Here is a 15672-nt window from a genome sequence, read left to right as displayed (position 1 = left end):
AGATTTTTATGTATTTTAGGGAGAAGGTAAAAAGCTGATACTTTGAAATGCTTAAAGGTCAAAAATTTATACTCTGTCATAGTCGGAAAGCCAGCCTTTCTACCCTCATTCACAAGTGTGAGAAGAATATCAAAAATATTATCTGAGGGATCCCTCTCTATTGAACGATAATTGCTAGCCTGTTGAAGTTGCTGATGGGCTTCCCTCAAATATTGTTCTCGATCCCATACCACTACCGCACCCCCCTTATCTGCGCGGCGTATTACAAATGAGGTCTCAGTTCTGAGCTTCGCCAAAGCTGCACGTTCCAACTGCGTCAAATTATGATGAAACTTTATGTCCATCTCTTCAATTACTGTGATATCTTTTAACACAGCCAGGCGAAAAGCACAAAGAACCGGATCTAAAGGACCCAGAGGAGTCCAACCAGATTTATTACGCACCACAGACCGGTCCATAGAAGAATCTGCAGTGGTTTCAAAGAATAATTTCAATTATAACCTCCTAATAAAAGTTTTCAATTCCACCCGGAATTGAAAAGGGGAATGTTTGGAAATTGGCACAAAAGACAACCCTTTAGCTAGCAAACTTTCCTCAGCGCTGCCTGCCTATCTTTCTGTCTCTCTCCATGGCCCCCTTCTGTCTCCCCCCCAAAGCAAACAAAGATTGCTCCCTGGCCCCCTTCCCCTATCCCCCTTTCCCCCCTTCCCTGTGTAGCAGCAACAGCATTCCACCCTTCCCTGTGCAGCAGCATTCCCCCCTTTCCCTGTGCAGCAGCAGCAGCATTCCCCTCCTTCCCTGTGTAGCAGCAACAGCATTCCCCTTTCCCTGTGTAGCAGCAGCATTTCCCTCTTCTCTGTGCAGCAGCAGCATTCCCCCCACTTCCCTGTGAACTCACCCATTGCCTGCTCCCCCTGTTCCCTTCCTTTTCCCTTCCCCCGTCCAGCAGCACCCCTTTCTTGCTCTCCCTGTGCATACGCCCCACAGAAATCTACTTATCTCAAAGAAAAGCGCTGCGCCGCACTGTTGCTGGCCTCGGTGTCTTCTCTCCACTGCGGCCCACCCTAGCGGAAACAGGAAGTTGTCAGAGGTCGGGCCGCAGTGGAGAGAAGACGGCGAGGCTGGTGGCAGCATAGCGCAGCGCTTGTCAATTAAACGCTGCTAGCGGGTGAGCAGGCGAGAGGGAGGAGGGGGAGAAATAGATTCCGGCAGGGGTGCCTGTGCCCCCCTGTTCCGAATCAGCGGCGGCAGCAGTTTCTCTGGCGGTGAGTGAGGGCGGGGGGGGAGTCACAGGCGTGTTCCCTGCTGCCGGGTTCTAAAATAGAATCTGGCCACGGATCAGAAAACATGGCGGCAGGGAACACAAAACCCTAAGTGTGCATGCGCGCTTAGGGTTTTATTAGTAGTGATAAAGAGTTTTACCTCATACAAAATTGTCATTTCTTTAATAAGACATTAACTGTTTTTTTCTGAGGCCCTCCAAGTACCTACAAATCCAAAATGTGACCCTGCAAAGGGTTTGAGCTTGAGACCACTGCTCTATACTGTATCCACCTCCTCACCTCCATCTCATGGATGAAGGCTAAGAGTAGATGAGACAGAGAGAGAGAGAGACAGACTGGTTGGGAGGGGATGACATACTATACTATTGTATTTTGCCACTATTTGACAAAACATAGGGCAAAATACAGCGTTGCGTGTTTTGGCCCTTCGAATGTTACAAAATATAAAATGTGGAAAAAGATTGAACAAGCCTGCTTTAAAGTAAAATAGGCGCCTATGTGCCTTTGTTGGATAGGCTATCTTACCAGGTACCCTGATGTAGAATTGTCATCTAAGTTCTGAGTTCTGGGAGTTCCGTCCTTGCACAATCGAATGATGTCACCCACTTATCAATCCTGCTATGTAAAACATCTGTTAGAAGTGAGCCACATTGCCTCTTCTCCATTAAAAATAGAGAATATCTCTGTTCAGAATTCTTGTTTTGAGGCAGCATCCTTTAAAATTAAATTTGAGCTGCAGCATGAATCCTATCACATGAAGATCTAAGAGATGCATGCGTACAGAAAAAGGATTTTTCTTTCAAAAAGCTGCTTTCATAGAAAATCAATTTTCCATATGGAGATCCATGCTTACCTGATTTCTCTTTATTTCTCTCTTCTTCATTCTGCTTGATCTAAAGGACCACAGGTACATACCGTTTCATGTAATCCCCATTTAAATGTCATGTGCTTTTCATGCATGCTGTTTGCATGCAGTTCTGCTTCCACGTCTCCTAACTGTTGAACATTTCCACATACTGGGGGCAGTTCTATAAGTGGGCACCTCTATGTAATCACTCTGAGGGTAGGCAGTAGGAGCCTAGGTATCTGAGTTCTGTTTTAGACCACCATAGAGCTGCGAAAGTGGAAGCACTAACCCCCTCTTTTACTAAGGTGCGCTAGCTGATTTAGCATGCTCTAAATGCTAATGCGTCCATAGAATATAATGAGCGCGTTAGCATTTAGCATCGGCTAGCGCTCCTTAGTAAAATACCCCCTATATGTGGCAGGAAGATATATAACTTGCAGTATTCTGGAAGTTACACGGGAGCAGTGGCGTATCAAGGAGGGGGGGCGGTCCACCCCGTGTGCAGCCTTAGGGGGGGTGCACAGCTGGACAGGTCCAGAAAATTCCTGGGCTGCGACGGCACTCAGCGGCATCAGCGCCACCCCCTCCATGACGGCACTCAGCGGCATCGGTGCCCCCCCCCTCTGTGACGGCACTCAGCGGCATCGGCGCCCCCCCTGCCCTGCGACAGCACTCAAGTTTGGCCTCCTTCTCCCGGCATCAGCAGAACTTCAGATCGGCAACAGGTGCTCAGTCAAAAGCTTCCCCTGACTGAACTGCCTGGGCGGAAACAGGAAGCTGAGTCAGGGGAAGCTTTTGACTGAGCACCAGTTGCCGATCTGAAGTTCTGCTGATGCCGGGAGAAGGAGGCCGAACTTGAGTGCTGTCGCAGGGCAGGGGGGGCGCCGATGCCGCTGAGTGCCGTCGCAGCCCAGGAATTTTCCGGACCTGTCTGGCTGTGCACTCCCCCTAAGGCTTCACCCAGGGTGGACCACCCCCTCCCCACCCTCCCCCCTTCGTACGCCACTGCACGGGAGCACCTCCTACATGGTCGAGTCACATTATTATGGGCACCACCTACCTCTGATGTCAGACACGCACAGACTTTGTAGGTATATAAGTGGGATGTCAGCAAGTTGCCAATATAGTAACTGGCTATCATGGCTGAACAGCGCGATTTATCAGACATTGAAAAAGGCCTACTGGACCGAGGGCGGCAGCATTTCAGAAATGGTGAAGTTTGTGCAATGTTCATGGGCTGCTGTGGTTACAGGGTACCATGAGTGGATGAATGGAGCCTTTTCGACGACCCAACATAGTAACTATGGGGTAGCACAAGGCATCAGTGAGAGGTGAACATCAGCTGCACAGGTTGGTGTGGGAGCGATCAGCACGCTACCGTGGAGCAACTTAACATTGAAACGAACCAGAAGGCTTCCAGATGTGTGTCCAAAATGACTGTGCAGTGAACCCAGTTGGAAATGGGGCTCTGGAACAGACAGCTGGTGACTGCACCATGCTCCCGAGGGTTCATCACAAAAAATTATTATTTTGGAAATCCTAAGTACAAGGTTTTTTTTACCTGCAAATTTGGCATTAGGTTCTGAGCATCTCCCAGGGAGCCACTACATCCAAGCAGGTGTTATGGAAGCAAAGATCTGGGACAAGAGGATCTGTATACACAGTGAGCTGAGATGGACACAAGTCTCTGGATGTTCAGGAGAAATAATTTATTCAAAACAATCACATTAAAATCAAGGTAAAAGCAACCTCAAGGTAAATTAGGTACAAATTGTGTCACAAATGTGTAGTGCCTAATGCCTCGGACAAATGTTGGTGATGAGATGTGTACGGAGCCAGTCTCCCAAATGAAAGTGAAATCGATTTAGCGAACGGGCCTCCTATGGTCCTTTCTCCTTGCTTGTGTGTACACAGTAAGTTGTACATATTTCATCAATGTTATAGTGCCCACCTACTCCATGATCTTGAACTAATTGTGCTTGGCATCTTAGGAGCAGATTAAAAAGTGTGGAAGCCAACACAGATTCCAGTAGCACCCCACTTTGTATTAGCTTTAATTCCACACCTACTATTTGAGGGGATTTGAATCTGTATAGCTCCTGTGATCAGATATGATGGAAGAATTCCAATTAGCAAAGAGTCTCTCACACTATATCAGGATGACTTTTGGTATGAGCAAATGTGCAAAGTAATGGAAAAGTAAGGAGAACTGAAAATCTCTCTGGCAAAGAACACTTATAACATGAAAGCGCTTGAGCAGGAGAGTGTATTTAAATATCTAGGAGCAGAAGAAACTACAACAATTCGGGACACACTACCAAGAGAAAAGGTCAGCAAAGAACACCACAGAAGACAAACTAATAATGAAAAATGCTTTAGTACCATGAAATAAGATCCATCCTATCGATCAGTTTATAATCCTTATGCTCTCAAACAGCTTTGGAATCAGACGGACTCCATAACGATCTTTAAACATTAGATTGTAAGTACAAGAAAAAACTGCTTGGTGCCCATTAAGCAATGTATAACAACCAGTGTTTGCTGAAACTGAACATCCCAAGAGATGAAAGTGATATGGATCATATATACAGTATAAGATCGTCAACACAACATGACATGGCGATGCCATCAAGAAGAGAGCTGAGTCAGCAGGCTGTGAGAGTGGGAGCATTTTCATGTTGTGGTCCAGAAGAGTGGAACAGACCAGAGGTAGTCAATTCCGGTCCTCGAGAGCCGGAGCCAGGTCAGGATTTCAGGATATCCACAATAAATATGCCTGAGATAGATTTGCATCTCAAGGAGGCAGTGCATGCAAATCCATCTCATACATATTCATGGTGGAGATCCTGAAAACCTGACCTGGCTCGGGCTCTCCAGGACCGGAATTGTCTACCCCTGGAATAGACTCCTGTCTTACATTAAACATCAAAAAAAATTTGGATGCCTTTAAGAAATTGTTGAAAAGACATCAGTTTTGTTGTATGAAATACACAGTATGAGATGTTAGTTGTTGAAAACCTGAGTTGTATTAGGTAGCTTGAGATTGATTTGTGGTATAAGAGAACTGATTGGTGCTGCTATTTTTGTCAGGCTGGTATTTTATTGTGATTTTATGCTGAACATGATGTATATTTCTATTTTTTTTGTAAGATGTCTGAACTGTTTGTGAAGTACTATTATGTGTGTGGTGTTGTACTTTGCCTTGTAAAAGGCGGATTATAAATAAACAAACCATAGCCATATTCATATACAACAGGAGTGTCAAAGTCCCTCCTCGAGGGCCGCAGTCCAGTCGGGTTTTCAGGATTTCCCCAATGACTATGCATTGAAAGCAGTGCATGCACATAGATCTCATGCATATTCATTGGGGAAATCCTGAAAACCCGACTGGATTGCGGCCCTCAAGGAGGGACTTTGAGATCCCTGGGACTATAAAGTAAATGTCAAAAGCGAGGCTGCTACATACTTTTTTTTTTCACACCTGTAATAAAATCTGGTATAAGGAGGGCAAGTACACACAGATTCAAAGCATTTTCCCTAGCCCAGGGGTGTCAAAGTCCCTCCTCGAGGGCCGCAGTCCAGTCGGGTTTTCAGGATTTCCCCAATGAATATGCATGAGATCTATTTGCGTGCACTGCTTTTATTGTATGCTAATAGATCTCATGCATATTCATTGTGGAAATCCTGAAAACCCGATTGTATTCCGTCCCTCGAGGAGGGACTTTAAGATCTCTGATATACAACTACTATCGCAGGCCTCCTGACACTCATAGCGGCATCAACAGACCCAAATACTCCAAAAGTGCTGAAAAGCAAGTCTGTCCTCATCCTTAAACTAAACAGAATGAGTGCAGGAGAATTTGCCATCACATGAAGGATAGAAGCAACGGAATGTGCAAAATGAAGATAATCTTTCTAAAGAATTTAAGACTAGCAAACAAGGGGAAACTGGCTAAGACACAAATACAGTGGGGAATACGCCAAGTTATTTCTGAAAGCACAGGTAGATCAAAACCTGACACAGGAATGGCTAAGGAGAGGTGAATTTACAGCTAAAGATGAGAGACTGATAAATGCAGCACAGAAAAGTCGATGGAAGACAAGATAGTTTGCAGCCAACACGTTTTAAAAACCAGAACAGACAAATGTAAATTCTAATCTAATCTAATTCTTAATCTTATATACTGAATCATCTCCTAAAAATAGCTCGATTCGGTTTACATAATTAGATCACAAAGAAAGATCCATTAACATTCATTGGAGCCATAGCCTAAAAAGCGATGAAACATAGTGGTTTTTAAGATTTTGCGAAAGATCCGACGAGATAAACACGATCTAAACTGGAAACAGTCATACATTTCATCTATGGCTGTTGCTTTCTGGTATACACAGATGAGCATAATAAGGGATTGCAGCTCTGACAGAACTAAGAAGTCCCATTCCCACTGACAAAAAGCTTAGGGGTTCTTTTACAAACTGTGGTAAATATTGGCCTTAGCATGCCCTTTTGCAAGTCTTTCTCGCATGCTAAGGCCATTAAAAAAAAACCATCTTATTTTCTATTAATTTAATTGTTGCCCGTGTGCTAATTGTTACCATTAGCACACGGCCATTTTTTTTAAATTACTGAGGCTTATTTAAAATACTTAAAATATTTTAAATATGATTCTTAATGTTTTATATTGAGGAATAAGAAACTTTCATTACTTCTTAACACTTTGTAATATGTGTCATCTTTCATTATGGGGGTAGGGAGGGAATTTGATGATAATAGTTGAAATTTCTTGAATTGTATCTATGATAATAAAACGCTAACGAGCGCATGCGCACTCTCGCCGCGTGTTCCCTGAGTCCTGATCTGTCGGGATGTGGCTGGCAGAGTGCGCATGCGCACTAAGATGCAAGAAAGGTGGTGCAGAGCGGAGGATGCCAGGAGTAGGGCTTTGAGGTGAGGCAGCTGTCAGCGCCTGCAGGCCGCTGCGGCTGTCGGCGCCTGCAGGCCGTGGCGGCTGTCGGCGCCTGCAGGCCGTGGCGGCTTCTGGCGGCTGACGGCGGAGTGCAGACGGTTCGAGCTCAGAGCCACTGGCGATCACCATGGCGGTAACTCCCTCCTCCCGCCTTCTCTCTGTCTGCTGAAAAAAAAATCGCTGTCACGTAGGGGGAAAGGGGCACTTCCGGTTGCGGCAGGGAAGGGCGTGGCTTCTCTCTCCCCCCAAACAACAACAAAAACTACCGATACCCACAGATGTGACCCCCCCCCCCCAATGTAAGCTCTGAGTGAAGACAACATGAAGTACCTGAAAAAAAATATATAGAAAAAGACTGGATGCAACTGTGTGTGTGTGTGTGGGGGGGGGGAGTTCCTGATCCATCGTACAGCTGGTGGCCGACTGAGTGTCCATGATTCTGCCTGCCATGTTCTTCCTGCATCGATGTCAGGAAGTCCTCCCTGCTCCACCACATTGGCTTCTTTCATCGATCCTTCATTCAGCCGTATATCAGACTAACCAGACTTTCCCCCTCCTTTACAAAGCCGCGCTAGCGTTTTTAGTGTTGGCCGCTGCGGTAACGGCTCCGACGCTCATAGAATCCTGTGAGCATCTGTGCTGTTACCTCTGTGGCCAGCACTAAAAAAACTAGCGTGGCTTTGTAAAGGAGGAGTAGGTTTGAGAGGTGGTCGTGTGCAGGGAGGAGGGGCTAGGGAGAGAGACAGAAAGAAAGACAGACGGGGAGAGAGACAGAAAGAAAGTTAGACAGGGGGAAGGGAGAGCGACAGAAAGAAAGACAGACATGGGGCCAGGGAAAGAGAGAGAAAGAAAGAAAGGGGGCAGGGAGAGAGACAGAAAGAAAGAAAGAAATGCCTAAGTCTACACATCTATTCTAGCACCCTTTAATGTAGCAGGCTAAAAAACTAGTATTTATATAATTAATTTATTACATTGTTATATTTTTAAAATTGGGGGGATGTGAAGAGGAGGGAAAGGGGGGTGGGAAAGGTATTGGGGGGGTATATATGGTATTATGAATAGATAAATAGAAAATAAATTTTGGAGAAATGATAAAATTATTTATGTAATATTTGAGCTTTGAATTTAATTGTAATGAGCATATATTGTATAATTGTATATTTGATTGATTTCTTCAATAAAATGTTTCAACATAAAAATACTGCCACTTATTTAGGAGATGGTAAGAGCTCCCATGTTAATCGTGTGCTATCCAATTAGTGCACAGTAAAGTAGATACACTAACTGGTTAGTGCAGGCATGCCAACTCTCCACTAGTGCTACTATGAATCGTTTCTATAGCACTACTAGATGTACACAGTGCTGTACACATTGTACACAGGTACTTTCTCTGTCCCTAGTGGGCTCACAGTCTAAGGGCTCCTTTTATCAAGGTGCGGTAGGCGGTTAACATGCAGAATACTGCACGTTCAACCGCCTGCCGTGCTAGTCGCTAACATCTCCATTGACGAGGCGTTAGTTTTTTGGCTTGCCGCGGGGATTAGCGCGTGATGAAATGTCCAAAGCGCTAACCCCTGTAGCGCACCTTGATAAAAGGAGTCCTAAGTTTTATACCTGGGTTGAGGAACTGTTTTGACCAGATTTAATGGAATTTGGAGCCTAGCACCTACTGGTCCCTGATGCAGCTGACCGACGAAACATGGCCATGTCAGGGTACAGTTTTTAAACCTGGGAGCGTTTTAAGGATTTAATCTTATACTATAAAGCGAGCAATAATTGTATGTTTGTAGGTATGTGTAAGTAAATTTTATCTTGAAAATGGCCCAAAGGATTTTCATGAAATGGGGTGAATCTAGGGTTTTCGGGTGTGAGAAAGCAATTTAGCTAGGTCTAGAGCTTGGCAAAATTCATTTGGAGGATTTTTTTTTTTATGTTCCCACCTCTCCCTGCAGCCCATTGGTCACACATTTTCCTTCAGGGAATGGTGCTTGTGCAATGTAATTAAAGAAACAGAACCCAAAGACAATGCAAAGAATACAGATAATAAAAGGCTCATTTTCAAAAAAGAAAAATGTTCAAAATGTAGCATAAAGAAGCAAATGGGTATTTTTCTCGCCAACCCCTTCCAATTTGCTACTTTTGAAACCTATTTTCTAGACAGATTTCCATAGTGCATCTAAATCCCAAGGGGGTGTGTTAGAGGCATGGTTTGGGTTGGACTAGGGCAGATTTATTATCTGGATGTTTTCCCGCAAATAATCGAACATTTTAGAAAATGTTCTGGGCACAATTTAAACAAAATATGGAAAATTATAATTTGTTCAAAACAACAATAATCTCAACTGACAGAGAGCAAACTCATGCAGAGTCCAAATGAATTCTTCCCAAGACCTCAAAACACCCGAGACACTACTTGATTGTTTTTCATGTCCGTAGCCGTCAGGCTTAAGCTAAGTGCTCTTCTTTATTAGATTTTATTTTGACATATGCATACACCAGATTGCTAATTTTGAGCTTGTTAGAAATGATTCATGCCTATACAAGACCGGTGATGAACACATCACCCCTGTAAGGACACGAAAAACAATCAAGTAGTGTCTCGGGTGTTTTGAGGTCTTGGGAAGAATTCATTTGGACTCTGCATCAGTTTGTTCTCTGGGCACAATTTAGACATTTGGGGCTAGACCTGTTTTAACAATGAATAAGTGCCAAAAAGGTAGTCAAACTGACCAGATGACCATAGGAGGGATGAATGCATGACCCCCCCCACACACACACACGCACACATACACACTCTCCCAGTGGTTGCTGACTCCCTCTCCCCAGAGATGTAAATTAGAGAATGACACGGTGACAAAATTCATCACTGTTCCCGTCCCCGCGGATAACCGCGGGAAATAATCCCATGTCATTTTCTAGTGTCTATTTCAACCTCGGTCCTTCTACACCAGCATTCTTCAGAGCAAAGCTTGCGGGGCAATGGTTGTGGCCATTCATACTTTGATTCTTATGTGAGCCAAGGATAATGAAGCCATTGTGATATCACTGATGTGATTGGTGGAATGAGGCATTATGACATCACAATATCTGCTCTGGATACCAGAGGCTGTCATTCTGTAGTGTCTGTTTCAACCTCAGTCCTTCTACACCAGCATTCTTCAATGCAAAGCTTGCGGGGCAGTGGTTGTGGCCATTCATACTCTGATTCTTATGTGAGCCAAGGATAATGAAGCCATTGTGATATCACTGATGTGATTGGTGGAATGAGGCATTATGACATCACAATATCTGCTCTGGATACCAGTGACTGTCATTCTGTTGTGTCTGTTTCAACCTCAGTCCTTCTACACCAGCATTCTTCAAAGCAAAGCTTGCGGGGCAGTGGCTGTGGCCATTCATACTCTGATTCTTATGTGAGCCAAGGATAATGAAGCCATTGTGACATCACTGATGTGATTGGCTCTTAGGCACTGGTGGAATGAGGCATTATGACATCACAATATCTGTTCTGGATACCAGAGACTGTCATTCTGTAGTGTCTGTTTCAACCTCAGTCCTTCTACACCAGCATTCTTCAAAGCAAAGCTTGCGGGGCAGTGGCTGTGGCCATTCATACTCTGATTCTTATGTGAGCCAAGGATAATGAAGCCATTGTGACATCACTGATGTGATTGGCTCTTAGGCACTGGTGGAATGAGGCATTATGACATCACAATATCTGCTCTGGATACCAGAGACTGTCATTCTGTAGTGTCTGTTTCAACCTCAGTCCTTCTACACCAGCATTCTTCAAAGCAAAGCTTGCGGGTCAGTGGTTCTGGCCATTCATACTCTGATTCTTCCCTCTCTCCTTAAAGAATGACATGAAGATGGGGACCAAAACTATGCCAGGGTACACCTGGCGGGGCCTCCGCATGTGCGGATCACCAGACTTGATGGACCTAGGGTCTGTTCCAGAGATGGCGCTTCTTATGTTCTTATGTTCTTATCCGCGGGGACGGGAACGGTGATGAATTTTGTCACCGTGTCATTCTCTAATGTAAATGAAACAGTACATACCTGCTAGTATGATAGCTTCAGATGTTATGGCTAGTCCTGGTAGAGCAGCAAGCAGGTTCCTGGAGGAGCCCAGTGGGTGGTGTAGTAAACTGTATCCCACTCTAACTACTACACTTATGGTGGAATATGTGAGCCTTCCAAAACCCACTGTATCTACATATAGGTGATACATTATATTACATTAGAGATTTCTATTCCACCATTGCCTTGTGGTTCGCCTTGTAATACGTTTTTTGTAATTCTTTTGTAATCCGCCTTGGATTACAAAAGAATTACAAAAAACGTATTACAAGAAAAAGATATCTGGTAATTTCTAAGGAGATAAAGAGTAGATGAGGTTACTTTGGGGAATCTGGAAGGTATTGGGAAGTGGGAAGGAGCAGGCATTAGGCCTATAGGTGTGGTATAAAGTTGGATCCAGAAGGTTTTGGATGGGTTTTGGAGGGCTTATCATACACTATAAGAGGGTTATGGAGAGATGTATATCTGAGCCTTTTTATATGAAATTCACTGCAGTACCCCCTAAGGTACCCCATTGCTCTGCGAGGATGTCTGTGCTGGCCCCTCCTACATCCCAGTGGTTGTTTTATGCAGGGGGGGAGGATTATATGGGTTTTTTTCAAAAATGGTTCAAAGAGGTAGACTCACTGCAGACAAGCACATCCATCTGAGAAATGACCAATTTTAAAACAGAAAGATAGACTTTTTTTTCTGTTTTGAAAATTATGCTCGCTACTGGATTTATGTGTGTCTTCCGCAAATCGTCCAAACTCATATTTGGACATCACATTGAAAATACCCTTCCACATATATTATAAAAACACTTAAATTCTGCTCTGTATGACTATGTTTCCCCTATATAGTGCAAAATAACTGAAACGGAGTGTAAAAACATCCATACGAAGGGCTGCTGAAAATTTCTCAACTCAACCATCGAGGGCTATAAAGTTAGTCTAGCAATTTTCCACTTTTTTTTTTGTTGTTGTTCCGTATTTTTCTGACGGAACAAAAAAAGTGGAAAATCGCTGGACTAAACCCTCCTCCCCTTTTACAAAATGGTAGCATGGTTTTTAACACCAGCCACAGCGGTAACAGCTCCGATGCTCATTGAATTCCTATGAGCATTGGAGTATGTAGTCCTCGATGGAATTGCCCCCAGGTTGTTGCTTGGGCTAAGAACTTTTCAACGGCCCCTCTTATTGAAAAATAAAAACTCTTGAAAACAAGATGTGAGAGAATGGGAGTTTTAACTGATAGTGAAAGTCAAGACTGCAGAAAATAATTGAGTCTTTTTATTTGGATGCTCGCTCTCTGATATCTTTTTATGTATGTTTTTCTAACGCTTCAGGTCTCAAATTAATTGTTTATTAGAAAACCATGTAGCCCTATCATATGATACAATCCTATTTGGGACGTCAATGAGAATAAAAAGTCAAATTTCAACAAATAATAATAAACTTTTATTAATAATGACAGGAGTCGCCATTCAACATATCACCAGAAATTGGAAAAATTACACAAGACTTAATTACACCTTCTGGTGGAATTTGTTGTGCCATATATACAAAATGGAAAGAATAATTGCCATACAAAAAGGGAATTATAATAATTTTAAAAAGATTTGGGGGCCATTGACAACTTATTGTAATGATTAGATGCCTTTTTACATTGAAAGTATAACTATAATTATGGGAGGGGGGGTGGTATATAGTTATAATATAGGTTGAATCGATATCTATGAATATAGCACATGTATGTTATTTTTTTGATTGCAATATTTGTGGAAAGGGTGGGTGGGGGAGGGAGATAATTTATGTATTTAAGATGACAATAGAAAGAATTTCAAGTGATGTGTATGATTCAATTGATACTTGATGGAAGATGAGAAATGAATAAAGAATTGGGAAAAAAAATAAAGCTTCAGGTCCTGGTTTAATCCCATTGTATCTCAGGACTCTTATTCAGACTTTACTTAAAGAAATCAGAGGGATTAAACAAAAGTTGGCTTAAACTGTCTCTTATATGGTATTAAGGGCTCCTTTTATGAAGGTGTGTTATGGGTTTTACTGCACGCACCAGATTAGCATGTGCTAGCCAAAAATTTACCGCCTGCTCAAAAGGAGGTGGTAGAGACTCACGCACACGGCATTTTAGCGCGTGCAGGCCCTAGCACGCCTTTGTATAAGGAGCCCTATGTTTATGTTTCTTTATTTAAGATTTGATATACTGCTCCTACATTTTACTGACCTAAGCGGTTTACAATGAAATTAGGTACTTGAGAAAAAACGACCCTATCTGTCCCGAAGGCTCACAATCTAGCTAAAGTACCTGATTAAAATAAAAATATGTAATACATTTCTAAGATCAAAAATCAAAGAAATAACAATAGAAATAATGAAAGAAGATAAAAAATTAAATTAAATTATCTGCTCAATTTAGCTATAAGCTATATTTTATATAACAAGGAGAGAAAGAGAAAGAGGATATTTTCTCCACAGGTCACTATGGTGGATATGAAGGTTGAAGAGACAGAAAGACCAAAAGATATACCAAGAAAACAAAAATAATGGATAATAAATAAGTTGAGAAAAAAAAGGATAGAACCAAGAAAAAAAAAATATCAACACATAAAACTCACAAAAAGACACAACTTGGCTATGTTTCGGGGATCACAAAAATTTTGTTGAAATGTTTATTAAAAACTTTACCTTTACTATTCTTAGCATAAAATGCCATGTCGAAGGCATTTGCTGAAGAAAGTTGCAAGATGCAAACTGTACCCCGCTGTAATCATTTCATTTTGTTCAGAACAGAGATTTATTTCTGCAAAGTGAAAGCAGGGGATCCTGGACTGCCCAGAGTGGTCCTAATGTATCAAAGGTACCTGTGCCCAGAGAAATGTTTCCCAGAAGACACCTCTTTGACAGATTTGCTTAACAACTTCTGAACACGTGTTCATTATATTCTAGAGAAACTGTGAAAGTGACACCGATGAAGACATTGCAAAGAGGAAACTGATCCATCCGAGGAGGAGGAGCAGCATCTCTTAGCCGTGTTTGCGCACCATTTCTGTGAAGAGAATCCTGTTTGTGTCTAGAGCAGGCATAATAGGGGAGCTGGGATTCTCCAAGAGTCACAACCTGTCCTGCAGGATCACTGACACAACAGGAATCATTCCCCCCCCCCCTTCCCTCCCTTTACAAAACCATAGTGTGGTTTTTAGCACAGGCCATGGCGGCAACAGCTCTGACGCTCATAGTTTTGTAAAAGGGGGGTGGGGTGGGATTTATTAGTACAGCTTTATTCATTTCCATTAGAATGTTTTACTGTGCAGGTGAAAGTATATATTTAAGATATTGTGGTTTTGCTCACATTGTTCCCTGCCTTTTGGCATTAAGCAAATCTTCGCCCTTTACACCAGAGTAAGTTTTCCATAGCATTCCTATGTCAGCATTTTTGGTTACAAAATTAATATTTATTAATCTGCTGGCATAATTTTTCATACTGGTTTTTAAAAGACTTTTTAACTTTTGTAAATTGTTCAGTTGCTTAAGCTGTATTGATGTTTCAGACTATGTGGCCATGACACAGACCACATTATCAAGAAGCCACAGATACAGCTCCCTTTAAGACTGCATCATCTTTTCATTAACGTTATCAAATGTTTATTCATGTATATTTTGCTTGGAGAGCATGAGGTCATGTGTTGGCTTGCAGGGCTGACACTACCATGATACTATCCAGAAACAATATCAAAAGTGCCAGTCTGTTGCTGAAATGTTTGACACAGTTTCTGTCTGCTCTGTTGAAAAGAACATGGGTGCAAAAGCACTGTGGCCATGTTTCCACCATTTTCATGCTTTTTTTTTTTTTTCCAGTGCATTGTTACATTAAAACAGTAATCACTCTTTATAACAAATAGAAATCTTCCCAGCTTCTTCGCTCCTCCATTTTCTCTCTTGTTCTTTGAGCTGTACTGAAATAGTGGTGGTTTAATTGACCAGCTGCAGGCATATATAGAAGGGTTTGGGGGATCTTCCAGCATCATGAATCGGTACTGGCAACTTTCACAGAGGGGATATTTTCAGCTATCAAGGAGAGCCATCAGCATTAAACATGGGCTCCAAAAGGAGATTTATTCTTTGAGATTCTATATAGCAGGGGTCTCAAACTCAAACCCTTTGCAGGGCCACAGTTTGAATTTGTAGGTACTTGGAGGGCCGCAGAAAAAATAGTTAATGTCTTATTAAAGAAATGACAACGTTGCATGAGGTAAAACTCGTTATAGTTTATAAATCTTTCCTTAATTGCTTCTGATAATTTCAGCTATACACAGCTGAAAGCAGTACAACATGCAGAAAGTGAAAAACTCAAAGGACCAACTGTTTTGAGGCCCTCAGTATTATACAGAGTGATTCTTTATGGAAAACTTGTGCCTTAAGTGTCCGGTGGTCGCATTCTCAACCGCCTTCAGCTCTTACCTCCTCCAGCACCTGACACGCACAATCTGCTCGGC

At 42.6% G+C, this 15672-nt stretch overlaps 1 protein-coding gene across 1 annotated transcript in view; it reads left to right on the top strand.

Moving 5' to 3' along the window:
- The window catches only part of DAPK2 (death associated protein kinase 2), a 188853-nt gene extending 173437 nt beyond the window's left edge, over window positions 1-15416 (top strand). The window contains exon 12 of the mRNA XM_033921041.1: window positions 14126-15416. Within this exon, the coding sequence (XP_033776932.1) occupies window positions 14126-14206 (81 nt within the window). The 3' untranslated portion in view covers window positions 14207-15416. The remainder of the gene's footprint in view (window positions 1-14125) is intronic.
- Window positions 15417-15672: the final 256 nt, after the last annotated feature.

This window comes from Geotrypetes seraphini, chromosome 14 (assembly GCF_902459505.1).
Source record: "Geotrypetes seraphini chromosome 14, aGeoSer1.1, whole genome shotgun sequence".
NCBI classification, from domain to species: domain Eukaryota; kingdom Metazoa; phylum Chordata; class Amphibia; order Gymnophiona; family Dermophiidae; genus Geotrypetes; species Geotrypetes seraphini.
The sequence above is the reverse complement of the archived record's forward strand: the minus strand, read 5'-3'. Positions and strand labels throughout refer to the sequence as shown.